Source organism: Quercus suber, unplaced genomic scaffold (assembly GCF_002906115.3).
Source record: "Quercus suber isolate HL8 unplaced genomic scaffold, Cork oak 2.0 scaffold_57, whole genome shotgun sequence".
NCBI classification, from domain to species: Eukaryota; Viridiplantae; Streptophyta; class Magnoliopsida; order Fagales; family Fagaceae; genus Quercus; species Quercus suber.
This window is the reverse complement of record NW_027069522.1, coordinates 706787-726030: the sequence shown is the minus strand read 5'-3', so window position 1 is coordinate 726030 and position 19244 is coordinate 706787. Positions and strand designations below refer to the sequence as shown.

The 19244-nt window shown below is 35.0% G+C and overlaps 1 protein-coding gene across 3 annotated transcripts; it reads left to right on the top strand.

Annotated features, from left to right (window-relative positions):
• The first annotated feature begins 13918 nt into the window (after positions 1-13918).
• LOC112034676 (exosome complex component RRP41 homolog) lies at positions 13919-18660 on the top strand. Of its 3 annotated transcripts, none has more exons than XM_024067494.2 (12): positions 13919-14090; positions 14194-14240; positions 14344-14404; positions 14503-14541; positions 14640-14707; positions 16275-16353; positions 16439-16475; positions 17009-17125; positions 17226-17311; positions 17924-18013; positions 18212-18271; positions 18389-18660. In XM_024067494.2, the coding sequence occupies exons 1-11, from the start codon at positions 14037-14039 to the stop codon at positions 18257-18259; spliced, it is 726 nt and encodes a 241-aa protein (XP_023923262.1). In that variant the 5' UTR covers positions 13919-14036; the 3' UTR covers positions 18260-18271; positions 18389-18660. The 3 variants fall into 3 exon arrangements, with proteins under 3 accessions (XP_023923262.1, XP_023923264.1, XP_023923263.1); XM_024067496.2 differs by having other exon boundaries at positions 18383-18660; XM_024067495.2 differs by having other exon boundaries at positions 18331-18660.
• The last annotated feature ends 584 nt before the right edge of the window (positions 18661-19244 follow it).

Below are 19244 nucleotides of genomic sequence, written 5' to 3'. Positions count from 1 at the left end.
AAAAATACCAATTATGCTATAATGAGACTTGTAGTTACATGTATCAAATTTTTTTACATTAGAATATATTTTTAGTATATCCTTATTCTTGTTTGTCATTATTCTATATTAAAATCTATAGTTCTTCAGGATTTGTTACTCGAGACAAAGCAACGTACAATTAGTCATGGATGAACATTCGACTTTGCGAGTAGAGGCTAATGTTGTTTAGAATTTGTCATTGACTTTTTTTTATTGTCACGGCATAACAGATCTTTAAAGAAAACGATCTTCTTTTTAAGATGAATGGTCTCTTGCACAAATATTCGATTCTTGAATAGTGTTTTTTTGCCTTTTTGAGATTGAATTTGTAGCTCTTTGTCGTCGTTCATAATGGATTTTCAACTTAATCTCACACATGTTGTTATTTCAAAGTTGTTCAACTATTTTAAGAAAAAGGAAAATTTTATGCCAAAAAATTATTAATTATTTGACTGAAAACACTTGAAAACAAATTTATTATAAAATAAATGCACACAATTCAAGTAGATGAGTTTGTAATTTGCTACCAATTTATAATGAAAATAAATGTATGACCATATTGGTACATTCAAATGTTCATTGCTTATATGGTCTGTTGCAAGAATAGTTGATTCTTGAATTGTGATTCTTTGTCTTTTCTTGGCTGAATCTACATATCTTGATTGTCATAAATTCATAATTAATCTTCGTTTTAATCTTGCAACTCTTGTTATTTTAGCATTGTTCAACTATGTAACTCAAAACTAAAAAATAAGGCAAACTGCTATAATATACATAACCAAACTAATCGTATGTATATTTGAAAGACAAATCAAGAGCATGTAAAGTGTAAAAAATCTTGTAATTCAAAGTTAGACTATAATAAATCCAGAAATAAGCTTTTATGATTTCAAGAAATTAATATAGCAGCAAGTCAAGTTGAATATAAAATAACATCCCAGATTTAGTAAATTAATACATCTATGAGTACCGAGTGATTCTATTGAGCATTGAAAGACTCAGAATGCCAAAGAGATGGATTTTACAAATGGTTGAGAAAAATTGGTGGCACTGCATTTGTTGTTCTTTTTCTAGTTTATATATTATTATTAGCATTGGATGTTAGCAGCTCAAACGGAACTTAGCTTATAAAATAATCCAATTAAACTGTAGATTTTATGTTGAGGATATGTTTCATTCAATTACTTTAAGGATATATTCATTATCCATTGTAATTTTTATTAATTGATATATAAATATAAATCTTAAATTACATCTAAGCTAAATAAGAACTGCAATTGGAATTAACGTTAATCATAACTCTATATTAAATTTTGATGTTTATCCAAAGAATAAAAAAGTAAAGGGAAAAAATAGTTTGATTAGAACTTAGAAGGAACTTCTCAAGAAGTTGATATGGAAAAAGAAAAGACAAAAAGAAAAAGAAAGGAGTCCATTGGGCGTTAAATTAGAAAAGATATTGATGAATAATGATTACACGTTAATTTAGTTTTTTCTATTCAAACAATTAGGTCTCTCTTAGGTATAGTAGTTGTATGCCACCAAATAACCAAATTTAATTTTTCTTTTAAAGAAATTTAATAAATTTTTTGCAATTTGGGTTTAGTGGCATAATGTTTAAAAGCGAGTTATAGGTAGTGTCTTAATTCTTAGGATAAATAACTATGAGTATTTTTATTATTATTATTATTATTATTTAAGAAAAAGATAACATACATGGAATAATGTTTAAAAGTGTGATAGATATAGTGTTTTAATTTTTAGGATATTTCTCTATGCAAGAGTTGATAAAAGCTTGAAATTTTGAATTTAAAATAAAAAGTGGTAATTCATATTGGATAATAGAAAGGAAAAACCTAAAATTTAGGAATTTAAAAAAAAAAATAGTAAAATACTCTTTTAACCAATTTGTATTTTTAACTTTAAAATTATTTAACAAAAGGATATGGGTGTTTTAGAAAGTTTAAGAATTTGTGTGAGGATATTTTAATGTGCAAAATAATGTAACCCAATCAAGGAATCATGTTATTAGTAGTGTGTGTATAAATTATAGACTATTAGTTGGAGTAAAATTTAAAATTTTAAAACTTAGTTGATAAAGTTTTATCAAAATTAAATTATTGTTACATCTTATCCCTTAGTCAAGAGTCTTATAGTTTAATATCCTAATAAAATATTTATTTAATAAGATGCAACTTGAGGGGGAAAAAGTGAGCTGTGTGGGATTTATGTTTAGAAAATTTTGATGATAGACTTTTAGTTTTATTTAAATCAAATAGTTGTTAAATGTTGTCCCTTAATTTGAGGAAATATATCGTAAAAAATAATATATAATTAATTTACTAATTAGTTGTTTGTAAAATGTTAATACTAGACATTTAGTTAGAGTAGAAGTCAAAAAGTTGTTTTTTTTAAAAAAAAAAAAAAGAAGAAGAAAGAAAACGTGGATTGTTGTCTGAGATTTAAGTTTAGAATTTTTTATAATAGAATTTTAGTTTGAATAGAATTTAAATTTGTTGAAATATTTAATTTTAGAAAATTTTGATAATTTAGACTTTTAGTTTGAATATAATTTAAATTTGTTGAAGTTTAAATGTATAAAACTAATTTACTAATTAGTTTTTCTTAAAGTATTGATAATAAACTTTTAGTTAAAGTAGAAGTCAAAACATGAGTTTTTTTTTTTAGAAAGAAAACATAGGTTGTTGTTTGGGTTATTAAAGTTTAGAATTTTTTATAATAGACTTTTAGTTCGAATAGAATTTAAATTTTTTGAAATTTAAATGATAAAATTTTACCTAAATTAAACAGTCGTTAAATATTATTCCTAAATTTGAGGAAATATATCCTAACAAATAATATAAAATTAATTTACTAATTTGTTAGAGTAGACACTTGGCGCAGCTTTTGCTTATAAGCCCAACTTTTAGAATTTTCAATAATAGACTTTTATTTTGAATAAATTTGTTGAAATATTTAAGTTTAAAAAATTTTGATAATAGACTTTTAGTTTGAATATAATTTAAATTTGTTGAAATTTAAATGTATAAATTAATTTACTAACTAGTTGTTCTTAAAATATTGATAAATAGACTTTTAGTTGGAGTAGAAGTCAAAACGTGAGGTTTTTTTCTTAAAATATTGATAATAGACTTTCAATTGGAGTACAAGTCAAAATGTGAGGTTTTTTCTTTTTTTTTTAAGAAAGAAAACATTGGTTGTTATTTGAGACTTAAGTTTATAATTTTTTATAATAGACTTTTAATTTGAATAAAAAATTTTAAATGCTAAAGTTTTACTTAAATTAAACCATTGTTAAATATTATTCCTTAATTTGAGGAAATATATTTTAACAAATAATATAAAATTAATTTACTAATTAGTAAGAGTAGCCACTTGGCACAACCATGGTTTCTAAACTTAACTTTTATTATATAATAATAATTGTGGGGGCCTGTTAGTTAAAAAGGTATAGTAGTCCTCAGAAGTGGGCTCGGGGCCCAAAGGCCCAATCCGAGAACACGTAATTATCCGAGGACAGCCTAAAAAAGTTTTATTCTTATCAAATGAGTAGTACGAAAGAAACGAGTAGATATTATATACAGCGGCATAATACACGTCCGAGGACACCAAAGTCCGAGGTCAGGGTAACCTTCATGTTAACGGAAAGACTTCGCCAAGTTGTATCTGAACTGGAAATTGGGTATAGCTTAAGGAGACGTCGGGGAAGGTAGCAAATATCTTCTAAAGGCTATCACCTCCACATTAAATGCTTTCCAACTAACACTCTGGCCGCATTAATGTGGAGGTGATACCTGAACAGTAACTAAGCAGCTTTATGACCACTAAGCTGAAAGTTCCGGTAAGTACTGGATGGGACAGAAAAGAGCTCCCAGGATAAGAACTACACGTGTACGATGGAAACAGGGGGAAAACGGAGTATATAACATAGGAACGAAGAAAACAGAGGGGACTTTTGGAACAAAAAAAACAAAAGGAAGAAAAAAAGAAAGAGAGAGACCAACTGAAAGAAAGCCGAGGATAGTTTTCCTCAAAGAGCGAACCGAAAGTATCCCTTATTACTTGATGAGTAGAACCTTTCCTGAAAAACAGTACTAGTTCTTGGACCCATACTCTAAAAATTTATTGTTTGGGCTTTTTGGGCTGAAAACCCATCACTCAGGGTCAATCCAAATTGAGTCCCTACAATTGGCGCCGTCTGTGGGAAGAATTTGATCTGTTTAAAAAAAAAAAAAAAAACTTCTTTCTTTTTCTTTTTTTAACAAACATAAATAAAAATATTATCAATTTCATGGAAGTTACATTTGTTTATTTATTATGTGGGAGGATGAGTATCCAAGAACAGGAACAAATGAGAGAAGGCCAATATCAAAAGAACAGACCTCATAAAGAACTGGCAATGAGTCCTCGGGGAAAATATAAACAACTCACCACAAGCACAAGGATACTATAATACCCGAGGACCCTGAGGATACTGACGTGTCTTTAGGAGGGCCGAGGAACAGTTCTGAAAACCATCGAGCATAAACTGAGGAAAAGAAGGAAGATTTGTCGTCAAGCAAGAAATGGAAGAATGCAGATAAAGCAACCATCACCTCTACATTCAATACTTTGAACCCACTTAGTTGGTCGCATTAATGAGGAAATGACCCCTGAACAATGTCATCACTACTCATAGCCTGGTGTAGAAACCTTCTAGTAAGGTCTTGATGAGACAAGTATCAAGGGAAATGAACCATAACCCTCCAAATGGAAGGCCAAGATACAACCTAGGTGACTATATAAGGCAGAAAGGCCTCTGTGAAGAAGGGATGAAACATCTAAAGAAAAAGGGAAATAGAAAACTACCATTGTAACCTTAGAACAAGTGTAATATGTATCTTAGACCAATTCTGAGGATCATAATATAAGCAATCCGAGACTATTGTTAATTAATTCCCTTGTCTCATACTTATTCTTAGCACTTATCCTTTCATTTCAAGCTTAATTCATTTAAACAAGGGTCACAAAGGTTGATTGGTATCCCATCTCTATAAATTAATTGTGTGAGGTAAAAAGCAAGTTTGACCTATTTTATCCCGCCATAATTGGCATTGTCTGTGGGAAAAATCACCTAAGTACCCTTGAGTAAAAGTCTTCTTAGGATGGCCAATCCCAGAAGAAATGCTTCCCTAGAATCTGTTGGGTCCCAACGGAGGGAATAGTTTGTAAGCCTTGAACAAAGAAGGGACTGTGATATGGCGCACACACATAGTTGAAGAGCTCTATTTGTACACTCAGATCGTACTGGTCAGCATCATGCTAGTCACAACTCACATGACGAGGAGGTATACAACCTCAAAAGGAAAGTGGATTGATTATGCCAACACCTTCATCGCAAGGCTTGAATAAGGGAAGAGAGGACTCCTACCCCAAGCCAAAGTTCTAGCTCTAAGGACGATCGAAATTACCGACAAAGAAGCAGAACTCCACCCAGTGAGTCTCTTACATCATCATCCCATTACACTTCGGATGAGAGATACCACCGCAAGAGATCCAGGACTCCACAACGAAGAAACATGAGAAATGATGCCATGGGAAAGGCACTACTTCAAATATCTCGTTCACCCTTCACCAGACGCATTGAGCAGGCTGAGCTCCCTTGCCACTTCAATCAGCCCAGTTTCACAATATACAATAGCAAGAATGATCCGGTTGAACATATGAGTCATTTTAATCAGAGGATGGCATCCATTTTAAGAACAAGGTGTTCATGTGTGAAGTCTTTCCCTCGAGCCTTGACCCTATTCCCTGAGGTAGATTGATGGACTTGAGGAAGGATTGTAAGCTCCTAGGAGGAGCTAAGAAGGGCATTCGGAGCTAGGTTTATGACTTGCAGTCAAGTTTCGAGGCCTTTAGACTTTTTGCTCTCAGTGTCTATGAGAGAGGGGGAGACCCTCAAAAACTATTCTGATAAATACTGGGAGCTCTGTAATGAAATTGATGGGGACTTTAAGGATGTAGCCGTCATAACCTTCAAGGTGGATCTTCCTACACACTCAAACCTTTGGAAATCCTTCACCATGAAGCGACTTCGAAGCATGTGCCAATTAATGGATCGAATTGAAGACCACAAAAGGGCTGAGGACAATTAAAGCTAGAATAAGGGGAAAGCCAAAATCTTTACACCCGACCGAAGAGATAACCGGTCTGACCAATACGTACTGTACCGTTTAAGGAGAGAGTTTTTTAGCCAGGCACCCCACAAGCCCACTAGTCCCCAAATGGTGAATTCGATGTTTAAGGAGCCAATCTATCGAATGCTAGAAAAGATCAAGAATGAGTCTTATTTTAAGTGGCCCAACAAAATGGCAGTAAAGATCAAAATCTTTACTGCTAGTACCATTAGGACCAAGGTCACACTACAGAGAATTGCAAGACGTTGCAACTCTTTCTTGACCAATTGGTCAAATCTGGAAAGTTGAAGCAGTTTTTGCTCCAGCTTGGCACTCAAGGAAAGAAGCTTGCGTTAGGGTCTTAAAGAAATACTGTCCCTCGTTCTTCCTTGGAAACAATCATTGTCATTTTTGCGGCCCCAAGGAAAGACCTCAGTTCTGTCAGCGGGGTAATGACATTATCTTTATAGTCAAAAGTGGATGAAGAAGGTGGGCCACTTAAGAAAATTAAGCTGCAAGAGCAGCTAGTCCTGGGATTCTCTGAGGCTGACAAGGAAGGAACAATTCAGCCCCATGACGATGCACTTGTAGTAACCTTGCGAATCGCGGGTTTTGATGTCAAGAGAGTAATGATAGACCAGGAAAGTGCGGCTGAGATCATGTATCCAAATTTATTCAAAGGTCTGGGATTAAAGCCCAAAACCTTAGTAAGTACGATGTCCCTTTGGTCGGATTCAACGAGAAGACTATTATTTCCAAGGGTATGATCAGGCTACCTGTCCAGACAGGAAAAGAGGTGGTGAATGTAGATATCATTGTGGTAGAAGCTTACTCTACCTATACGGCAATCCTAATAAGGTCGTGGCTTCATGCTATGGGGTCTATGTCTTCCACTCTACATGTAAAGTTGAAATATCCTACCAAGGGAGGGGTGGGAGAATATTAAGATGTCAAGCAGTAGCCAGGCAATGTATCGTGGCAACAGTTAGGCAACAAGCATCTAAAGTCAGTTCCTCGGAGTCAACTCCCACCTTATAACAATCAGTACCCGACTTGCTAGCATCCTCAAATCAATTAGTACCATGTGAGGGGCTGGATAAGATTGTCATTGGTGAAGACGAGGAGAAGTACTTCCAACTTGGAACCAAGCTCCCACCAAGCGAAAAAGAGGAGTTGGTGAACGTTTTAAAGGGAAATCTAGATGTTTTCACCTAGAGTGCATATGAAGCTCCTGGAGTTGACCCAAGATTCATATGTCATAGTCTAAATGTGAACCTAAATGCAGTCCCAAGGAGACAACAACCTCGGCGGTCCTCCAAGGAACACGCCGATGCGGTTAAGGAAGAGGTCCACAAGCTCAAGCAAGCCGAGGCTATCAAAGAGGTTTTCTATTCAGAATGGCTGGCCAACACAATAGTTGTCAAGAAGAAATCTGGGAAATGGAGAGAGTATGTGAACTTCACAGATCTCAACAAGGCTTATTCCAAAGACCCATTCCTTATTCCAAGGATTGACCAACTTGTGGATGCAACCTTTAGCCACCCTAGAATGAGCTTCCTAGACGCTTTCCAAGGTTATCAATAAATCCCGTTGGCACTGTCAGATCAAGAGAAAACTGCTTTCCTTACTCCAACAGGGAATTACCATTATCGAGTAATGTCTTTCAGCTTGAAGAATGCTAGGTCCACATACCAAAGAATGGTGACAAGGATGTTTAAAGCTCAATTAGGCAAAAATGTAGAGGCCTACATTGACGATATGATGGTGAAAAGTAAGAAGATATCAAAACACTTGGCAGATCTAGATGAAGTTTTTATAGTACTAAGGAAGCATAGGCTTCTTTTGAACGCATCCAAGTGTTCCTTCGGTGTAGGGTCGGGAAAAGTTTTGGGTTACATGATCACTCACCGAGGAATCAAAGTTAACCTCGACCAAAATAAAGCCATCCACAATTTACATCCACATCGGAATCCTAAAGAAGTCCAACGTTTAACTGGGATGATGGCGGTCTTGAATAGATTCAAATCTCGATCAATCGACTGATGCAAACAATTTTTCCAATTATTACATAAATGGAAGGATTTTTCCTAGTCCGAGGAATGTGACAAGGCCTTTGAGAACTGAAGACATATCTAGCTCATCCTCTAATCCTGGCCAAGCCAAAGAAAGAGGAGGTCTTATATGCTTATATAGTTGTTACGTCACTTGCAGTAAGTTTGGTCTTGGTACGAGTTGAAGAAGGAACCCAAAAGCTAGTTTATTATGTCTGTAAATCCCTCCAGAAAGTCAAGGCTCGATACCTTCACCTAGAAAAGCCATCATGGCCATCATTCATGCCAAAAAAAAAGCTTCCACACTACTTCCAAGCTCATACAATCATCATCCTCACCTAGTTGCCATTACAAGCACTGCTTGGGAGATCTAACTACATTGGAAGAGTGGCAAAGTGGGAAACAATGTTGGGAGCATTCGACATCCGATATCTACCTCGGACATCGGTGAAAGGACAAGTCCTTGCTAACTTGGTAGCGGAGTTTACTGAAGAATTGGACCAGCCTGATTCCCAAGAGATAAGGATGCCCAAGAAAGGAGTTAGGGTAAACACAATCTCATCTCAACGAACCTAGGAGTTGCTTGTTGACAAGGCAGCTAACCAGAAGGGTTCGGAGATCGGAATCGTGATAATCTCCCAAGAAAGAATTACGCTAAAGAAGTCTTTGAGATTAAGCTTCTCGACCACAAACAATGAGGCTGAGTACGAGGCCCTCCAAGCGAGGTTAAATGCTGTCAAGAAGCTCGAAGGAAAATTTGTGAAAGTTCATTGCAATTCAAGGCTAGTAGCTAGGCAGGTTCAGGGTTAATTTAAGGCAAAGGATCTAAGGATGCAGTGGTACTTAAACTAAGTGAAGCGTTTGCAGGCCGACTTCGAGTCTTTTACTTTAGAACAAGTACCTCGGAGTAAAAATTCTCATGCTGATTCATTGGCAACTCTAGCTACCTTGGCTAGAGAAAGCCTTCTGAGGATTATACTAGTAGAAAACTTGGTGACCCCTACTTATGAAAAATAGACCCTAACAATGGTGAACTTCATATGAGCAGGCCCTAGCTGGATGGAACCAATAGTCTCGTTTCTCAATGATGGGACTTTGCCCAATGATAAAACTGAGGCAGAGAAGGCTCGTAGAAAAGCACCGAGGTATTGGCTTTCAAAAGAGCAAAAGTTGTATAAACGCTCGTATTCAGGACCATATTCACTATGTGTCGACCCAAATTTAATTTAATTTCTTTGTTTATATAAATTTTCTAACTTGGCTTTGTTTAAAAAAATTAAAATGCTGACGTGGCATTTAAAAATGCCAAATAATTATTTTTAATAATATTTTAATGGCCACGTTAGCACAATGTCAGCAAGCATAGCATTCCGTCTACCACATAGGAGATTTCCGTTAATGGGTTGACAGCAGGGACCAAAATGAAATCGATTTTCTTTTTTTAGGGACTACATTAGTAGCAAAATCAATTTAAGGACCAAAATGAGAATTGGCCCAAAATATAAAGACCAAAAGTGTATTTTCGCGTTATTAAAAATAAAGGAATAAAAAACTGAGGATAATTTTATACTTTTCTTTTCAATGTAACTTTCTCTTCTATTTTCTCCTCAATTTAGAGAGGAAGAAAGAATAGTGGGCCAGGATGGAAAACTTTTATCCATCCCATTTTCTATTTTCTTGCTTTTCATCCCAATTAAACATGTGGTCAAAGATTAAACATACGATCAAAGTTCAAACTAATCTTAAGAGGGACCCCACCCTTTTGATAGTATATAAATTTATTAGAGCATCCACAACAGATGTTGCAAAAAAATGTCATTTTGCCATACCAAAGACCTACTTTATTATTTTACCACATCATTTTATAACATCCCATTTATCAGATGTTTTATCATTCAATTCTATACATTAAAATAATATTTACTACACGTTAAAATAATATAAACAACACAATAAAATAATATATCTAACACAATAAATAACAATCACAACACTACTGCCGCCGCCACCACCTCCACCACCGTGGCAGCCACAATCCATTGCAAAACAAAAAACTGAAAACAAAACCACTAGCACAACCACCGTCATCAACAGCCCACCACAAAACCCATTAAAAATAGAGCAACACCCACTAGCACAGCAACTCAAACTCAAAAAACACAACCAAAACCCACTAGCATTGGTAACCCAAACCCACAAAACTACTAGCACCGCCAACCCAAAGCCACGAATCTACTTGCACCAGCAACCAAAACCCACTAGCACCAGCAACCCATGATCAAGATCTCACCTCACCTCAACGTCGATGCCCACGATTATGACGAACACTCCGATCTCACCTCAATGTCGATTCCGATCTCACCTCAACGTCGATTCCGATCGGCGATGACGATGACGATGCCCGGAGAGATCGGCAATGATGATGCAAAATGCAATCGGTGAGAGATCAGCGATGATGGATCGACAATGAGGATCAGCGATGACGGATCAAGATCAACAATTTATAAGACAGAGGGAATCGGTGAGAGGGAACCGGTGAGAAAGAACAGAGGTGAGAGAGAAGAGAAAAGAATAAACTGAAGAAAGAGGATAGAGAAACGAGAATAAAAAAACAATAAAAATTATACCATTCTTCGTCCGTACCGTTGCAAATTTGCAACGGTACTATTCACATGTGGCAAATTTTTTGAGATTTGGCACATCTGATAAAAGGAGTTTTTGGTGTTTGGTGTGGAATATGTGCCAAATATTTAGCATTTGGCACATATCCCACATCTGCTGTGGGTGCTCTTACAAGCCTAACTATTTGTCATTTCTTTGGAGGGGTACAAAATGTAGCGGACGACATGAAATGAAGCGCCAGAAAGAATTTCTTTCTTTTTTCTTTTTTTCCTTCCTTTTTGCTTGGTGTTTGAGTTAGTGAAATAAATATGTTTGTATTCCATTTATTTAGCATATTAATCCATTAATAACACTATTGTTATTTTTATTACAAGCCTTTTGATAGTATATAAATTTATTACAATCCTAACTATTTGTCATTTCTTTGGAGGGGTACAAAATGTAGCAGACGACATGAAATGAAGCGCCAGAAAGAATTTCTTTCTTTTTTTTCTTTTTCTTTTTCTTTTTTTCCTTCCTTTTTGCTTGGTGTTTGAGTTAGTGAAATAAATATGTTTGTATTCCATTTATTTAGCATATTAATCCATTAATAACCCTATTGTTATTTTTACAAATCTGTTCATGTTCAAGTGTTTAATTTTAACCACCGCACACTCTCGATGTAATGGTCACTCCATAAGTATAAATGCTTGTGGGGTGTGGGGGGACAAAGGCTGGAGTTCAAGTCTCCAAGAGAGAGTTTCACACACATATACACTTAGATTAGGTTAGAGTAAATTTCTATCTTGTATTAAAAAAAAAGTGTTTAATTTTAATTACCACCGCACACTCTTGGCACAATGATCACTCCACAAGTATAAGTGTTTATAAGGTGTGGGGCGACAAGGACTGTGATTCAAGTTTTCAGGAGAGAGTTTCACACACATATATAGTTAGATTAGATTAGAGTAGAATTTCTATCTTGTATATATATAAAAAAAAAATGTTTAATTTTAATTCATATCTAATATTTGACATGATGTTAGTTTGATTATAAAAATATTGCCTTTCATGGCCTAAAACCATTAGTGCTTTAGATGAGGTCAAGTTATAACTCAATCCACCTAAACAAACTCCTGCAAGTATGAAGTACCCCACTTGAGACCCCTTCATGTAGACCCATCTAGGCCACTCAAGCATTGCTTACTCCATGGAGGATAGTCATATCCGCTTGCCTCCTTGTTTTTTTTCATTGAGCAAAACAAATGCAACCAATGATATAATTTATAATTGGAAAATGTTAATGAATGCTCTAAGTGAATTGGTTTAGGAACTATATTAGGAATTTTTTTATGGGAAAATTATAAAACAATTAACGTTGTAGACAGCTTTTTATGTTTCCTGTAAAAGTTGTGTTAAAACTTTCCTAATATAGTTTTATAACAATTGCCTTAAGGGCACCCGTTAACATGACTCTTTATAATTTTATACTAAATTTTTCATGTAAAAACTTAGGCTCCGCTTAGGAGTTCATAAGGGAATGAAATGGAATGGAATGAGCTGATCATAAGGGAATGGAAATGAATGGAATGTATTTAAGTAAGGGAAATGAATGAAAAAGAATGGAATGGAATTAAGTAACCTTGATTGGATGTTTTAAAATAAAGGAATGGAAATGAATGAAAATAAACGGAATATAAGTAATCCTGTTTGGGAGCAACATGGAGGGAATGGAATGGAATCATTTTATGAAAATATTATTATTAGACCCCTATTTTAAAATAAAAGGTTGAATATATAGGGATATTTTGAGAGTTTTAGTAAAAAAATCATTAAATCTAATTTCATTCCCTCCCATTCCTCTGAATTTCGAGAGAATGAAAATTTGAGATTTTAAGAGAATAGAGAGGAATGAATGTTCCCTCTTACTCATTCCCTCCCACTTAAACTCCCAAATAAGAGAATGGACTTTCCATTCCCTCCCTTAAAACTCTCAAACAAAAGAGGGAAAGAATATTATAAAATTATTCATTTTATTCCTTTCCATTCCATTCCATTCCCTCCTCCTAAGCGGAGCCTTAATTGCCACACCTTTTTATTATTATTATTTAATAATCCGATTGCTAGGGAAGTGGGGACTTGATAATTCAATAATTGCCACGCCACTAATACAATGCAAATATACAAGACTCCAAAATTTTAAAAACAAAATAAATGAATCATAGTTGTCAATAAATAGATCACATTCCCCCTAAAAAAAATAGATCATAAAGAAATTTAGTTTTAATGGAAGATCAACCTTAAAAAAAGAAAAAAGCAGATCTCTCTATCTTCATCTAGGTGAGGGTGGTGGTTTTGACCACTGGAGCGACAAAGCGGCAGAGACATGGTGGAAGGTGGAGTTCGATGGGTTAGCTGATAGTGGAGGCAAGCAAGGGTTTGGAGAGTGGCCGATAGAGTGAGAGGATTGATCAAAGCTTAGTGGTCGATTGGACGATGTTAAAGAAGTTGTGTGATTGTGAGTGATTGTTGAATGATGATAAGCAAAAGCACAAAAGGGAGATATAAAGGTTTACGTGGTTTAGCTTGACAATCTACGTCCAAGGTGAAACGCCCGTAATGGCTACATATGTTCATTAAGCTCTTACTAGGAATCCCTAGAGTAACCTTGGCTAACCATAGACTTCCATGGTTAATTTGTTTATTCTACAAGTACATGAATCTACAATTGGTTTGGGCTATAATATGTTTAACACAATGATGTTGAAGATAGAGGAAAAAATTTATGTTGTTGAGTATTTAGTAGAAATATGGGTGAGTTAACTAGAGTTGGTTGAGGTTATTGTGGTTAAAATTAATCATGTGTATTGCACATGACAAAACACTATTTTGCACATGTGGTGTATTTTTCATTAGTGAGATAACGGTAGTGATTATATTGATTGTAAGTTAAAAATAATAGGGGACAAATTAACTTTATCCTCAAAATGTAGGAACAAAATAGATAGTGTTTTTGTCAAGTGTATATTAATAGCAACGGCGTCGTTTAAAGCAAAGGGTTTTAGATTAGATTATGTGGTTTGTTGCCCTGGTGGCCATTGCTTAGATTTGGGAATTTGTTGGGAGTCCCACTTCTCTTCTCTTGTTTGTGAGTTCCCGTTGCCTTGGTTGGTAGTAGAGAATAGAGATGGAGTTTGTAAGCCCTGAAGGTCTTCGATTAGATGGTCGCCGTCCCATGGAAGTATATTATCTCTCTCTCTTTCGTTTTCGCTTATTCTCATGTTTTTTCAACCTTTGTTGTTTGTTCACTCTAAAAAAAAAAAAAAAAAAAAAAAAGACGACAGATGAGACAAATTCGAGCTGAGATTGGTGCTGTAGCCAAAGCTGACGGGTAGGTACTTTACCTTTCTGTTTCTTAAGAATAGCTGGTGTTTGTGTTTTTTCTTCTTTCTTAAGTATGCAATGCATGCTTATTATATCAATATCAATTTCAGTTCCGCTGTGTTTGAGATGGGTAACACCAAAGTCATTGCTGCAGTATATGGCCCTAGAGAGGTGCATTTTTACTTTTTGAGAAAGCCAGTCTTTGTTTGTTTCTTTTGCAATCTCATTGATATTTATTTAAATAATAAATAATGTATGCTCATTTGCAGGTCCAAAATAGGTCTCAACAAATTAATGACCAAGCACTGGTAACTCACTTCCTTTTTTTCTTTTTCTTTGTAAAGACAAGTTTATAGATGCATTTCTCACTTTCTAATCGTATTATTCGTGTTTGTTCATGTTTCAGGTGCGCTGTGATTATAGCATGGCTAATTTTAGTACCGGGGATCGCATGAGAAAACCAAAGGGTGACAGGTAATCCTCTTTTTTCATTTTATTAGGTCACCTATTTTGTTACATTGCCATAATTCAATCAGTAGAGCTGCGCGTATCGTCTATACATAAAAAGCGAGCGCTATTATATATGTAGTTTTAAATGCATAAAGAATGTGTCTAAAGAGAAAATTTTGTAATTTAGAAATTACAGTTTCTAAACTCTGATTCTTAGGGGAGTGTATTTATCTAATTGTAGACAGGCTGAATAATTTGTGAGAGTCTAAAACTATTATTTGTTGGTAGTTGATGAACTAAAATCGTGTCAGTATCTCATTCACGGTATTCATAATTTTGAATAAGTTAGGACTCCATCAACTTGTCTCTAGAAGTATTATTCGACATGTTCATTAAAAAAAAAAAAATGAGAAATACCTTCTTATGCATCACTTCTACTTGAAATACCAACTTATATAGTTGACAAGCATCAAAACTTGTCTTGATTTTAATCATCCAAGAGGGATGGAGATATTCTATACTGCCTTTGCTTCTGATATGTGTTGTGAGGTTAATATATGCTTTAGCTTGGTGGCAGTGATGTAGGGAGGATGACGGGATGTGATATGAATTAGAACTAAATGGGATGTGAGTTCCTTAGAACAAATTGATAGGTGGTTAGGCACCTATACAAAGAACACAAAGTTCTTCAAAAATATCTCTCAAATGCTTATTTCATTCACATGAAAAAAACCTTATTTACAAAGTGCTTACATCCTGCTACTTATACAAGTTGTTTGGCATTGACAACCTCTAGATGGTTGACATGTGTCTAAATCCTATTGGCTGATGCTTAAGCAATCATCTAAGTAACTGATTAGTTACAAGAGGATTAAGATATAGATACTTGAAATGCCCTGCATCAGGCAGCCTGCTTGCCTCCTATATAGATCACAGGAGGAGATGCCATTAGAGCTAGTGCTCGTAGGCTTCCCGGAGTTAAAGCTTTTGGTGAAGTATTTCTTTTTCTGCTTGCGTGCTCTTACAATTGGCAAGAAGGATGAACTCACAGTGGCCAAAGAGAGAGGAGGAGGGTGGTAATTGACAATCCATGATTCTTACTTGTGTCTTTATCTACTTTGCACATAAATTTCATTATTCCAGTTAATAGTATAATTTCCAGATCGTGATGCTAGGCATTCATATTATCTGGTTTCACTGTAACAAGATGTTCAAATTGAAGAATGATATTGCCTTGTAAACTTGTATAACATTGGCAATGATATTACTGTTCTTAATGGCTAATAAGGCTACCTATTAGATTTGTAATATTTTTAATTTTTTGATTGGTTGAATGGATTCAAAGTAAACATTTTATTGGCCATTGTCAAATCCCTATCTATCATGAAATTTGATGCATCACCAAAATCTGAATACGACATGCATATGAATGATCTTTTTTAGATAGTTCACTTGTTGGGGAGGGGGGATTTGAACCCTGGATGCCTCCATTGGAAACACTAAGAGGTGTTAGTTGAGCTACAAGGTTCTTGGCATGCATATGTTTGATCGTTTGCTCTGTTGTTGATACAAGTTTTTTTCTTGCACTCAGACGATCCACAGAGATATCTTTGGTAATTCGCCAGACCATGGAAGCTTGCATATTGACACATTTGATGCCTCGGTCTCAGGTTCTGTTCCAGCATCTTGGAAACATTTCCTAAATGAATATGTAATTCTTAGTTCTTTTCTGAAACCTTGTCTGTAATCTTGCAGATAGATATTTTTGTCCAAGTACTCCAAGCAGATGGTGGTAAGTTGAGATTCAAATGAATCCCCATGCACTTATTACTCCTGACTGATCATCAGCTCGTATCTTTATCTTTTTAATTAATTCATGAATTCATGCCCTTTCTGTCTCCCTCGTTTTGTGTTTGTGTGTGTGTGTCTGTGGGTATGCTTTCATTTATCTTCTGTCCATTTTATCTTTATAGAAGTTCTTATTTATTTCTTTTCTTTTTTAAGATAATGCCTTCTAGAGAAGTTAGTCAGTTACTATGTAAGATAATAGATAGAAACTTTGGCACACATTCTTGTTGTAAGATACATTCCTGTATGTGTTTCATGCCATTCTTAGCCAGTGTTTGGTTAAGAATTAAGCTGCCACTGCAGACAATTATTGTTAATAAAAATAATAATAATATTAATAAAATAAGGACACACTGTAAGCATATATGGAAGAGAGCTCACGAGTCTGAGTACATAATACCAGTTGAATATGTTATCAAATGGACCTAAAATGTTATGTTGAATTCTACTCATGAGCTGGGAACTGGTTTTCTGCAGGAACTAGATCTGCATGTATCAATGCTGCAACTTTAGCCCTTGCAGATGCTGGGATCCCAATGCGTGATCTTGTTACTTCATGTAGCTCTGGATATCTCAATAGCACTCCACTGCTTGGTAAATTTACGTGCCTTTATTTTTTTTAATGGTTTCTTGGTACATCTACATTGTTGCTTTTCCAAATGAATTCTTATTTTGAAAATTGTCATGCAAACAGATTTGAACTATGTAGAAGATAGTGCCGGAGGTCCTGATGTCACCGTGGGATTTCTACCTAAGTTGGACAAAGTGACTCTTCTTCAGGTTACATCTGAAAATCTGCTCTTATTTATCCTTCTCAGTGCCTCTTACAGGTCTAAAATCTCATGATGTTTGACATAATGGGCTCATTCAGTGCTTTTGTGCTTTTGAAAGTTTCTGCATTTGGATTTCAAAACAGCTCTGAGCCTCACATATAAAGAAATTGAAACTCTCTCTCCCCACTTTAACTTTTTTGCCTACATTTCAATCCCTAGCCACCAATTGCTGAACTGTATGCTTCTCCCATTCCTGTTTGCCCTACAAGGATTTGTAATGTTCAGAACTTGTTTTAACCTACCTTGATTATTATACTGATCTATTTACTCAACCTGAGTATTTGGTATTAGGCTTTTGATTAATTGCCTTATTGATTTGTGTGATACAGCTTTTGCAGTGTTTTTGAAGTGTAGAACTTATTTTCCCTTGAAGTTTGGGTGATGTTTTTGAAATTTTTGCAGTTTATTAGGTTCAACAGTTCAATTAATACTGATCATTCTGTGCATCCCTATTACTTTGCCATTAAGGGTTTTCCTTGTTTGATTTAGCAGCATCACCCAAAAAGGTAAATATATAAATATATTTTTTGGAGCACTCATGTCTGATGTTCTCTTGCAGATGGATTCTAAGTTACCAATTGACATTTTTGAAAAGGTCATGCAACTTGCAATTGAAGGCTGCAAAGCAATAGCAAATTACATTAGAGAAGTAAGTACATATTTTTTTTGTTTTGGTAGCCAATGATAACGCTGGCCTTCACACTGTTTTTGATTTAGTTAGAATATATTGAGTGACCTCTGTACTTGATCAATGCTGAATGACATCTATACAGAGGTAATATTGCTTCAATTCTTTTTTTATCGGTCATGAGGATTTATTGGATTTTTCTATTGGTTTTGTTCGTAGATAATGCTAGAGAATACCAAGCAGCTAGAATACCGCCGGGGTATATAGTTTATAAACATGGTAAGAAACTCAAACTCCTTGATTTTCAATGGAACTAGACATTTAATTATGTCTTTCAGGTCTTAAATTTCTACCTGCAAGCATCTCCTTTCTAACATTCTTCCTTGGAAGCTTCAGCTTGGCTTGATCATCATTAGACTTCAAGTCTGGATTTCGGAGTTAACTGCACTTGTTTCAACTTTTAATTGATCCCCGCTTGTGGGATTTTGGCAAAAGCATGTTTGCCCAATTTTTGCCACATCTCTTGGAAATGTTGTCTTCTTTTTTGGGGCCATACCTTGAGCTTGATCTAGTTATCCCCTGCTAGTATTTAAACCATAAATTGAATTTGTCATATAGAATTTTGATCAAAAGTTGGTAACTTGTTAATGTTGAACCTTTTTGGTGCATATAGCGTAGAGTTGATTCTGTTCCATTCCCTTCCCCTAATGAATGGTTTTTATTTAGCATCTCTCTCTCTCTCTCTCTTTGAATGATAGTGGGACCTGAACTGACTTAACGAAATCTCCTGTACCCAATTGCTCTGTATGGCTAGACCATCTTGGATGAAAATAGTATACTAGTGTAGACATGAATCATCCACTACGATGAATAGAGCATTTCATTTTGCTAGACCTTTTTGTGGATTTAAAAAAAAAAAAATAACTATAAAACTCAAACAATATTATTAGTTAGGCAACGTTTCAAACTAATTTAGTTTCTAACAAATCGAGTCCAAAAGACTCGACTTCGCTGTGCAAAATTGCACTAGAAGTCGAGTGTCTCACACTCGAGTTTGGAACTCGAGTGTGAGACACTCGATTTGTCTATAAATTAAATTAGTTTGAAACGTTGACTAACTAATAATATTGTTTGGGTTTTATAGTTATTTAAAAAAAAAAAAAAAAATCCTCTTTTTGTTTCAACTTTCAACTAATGCAAAAGTCCGTAAAATATCAGAATTATACAGTCTGCAAATATATTTCAATTTGCA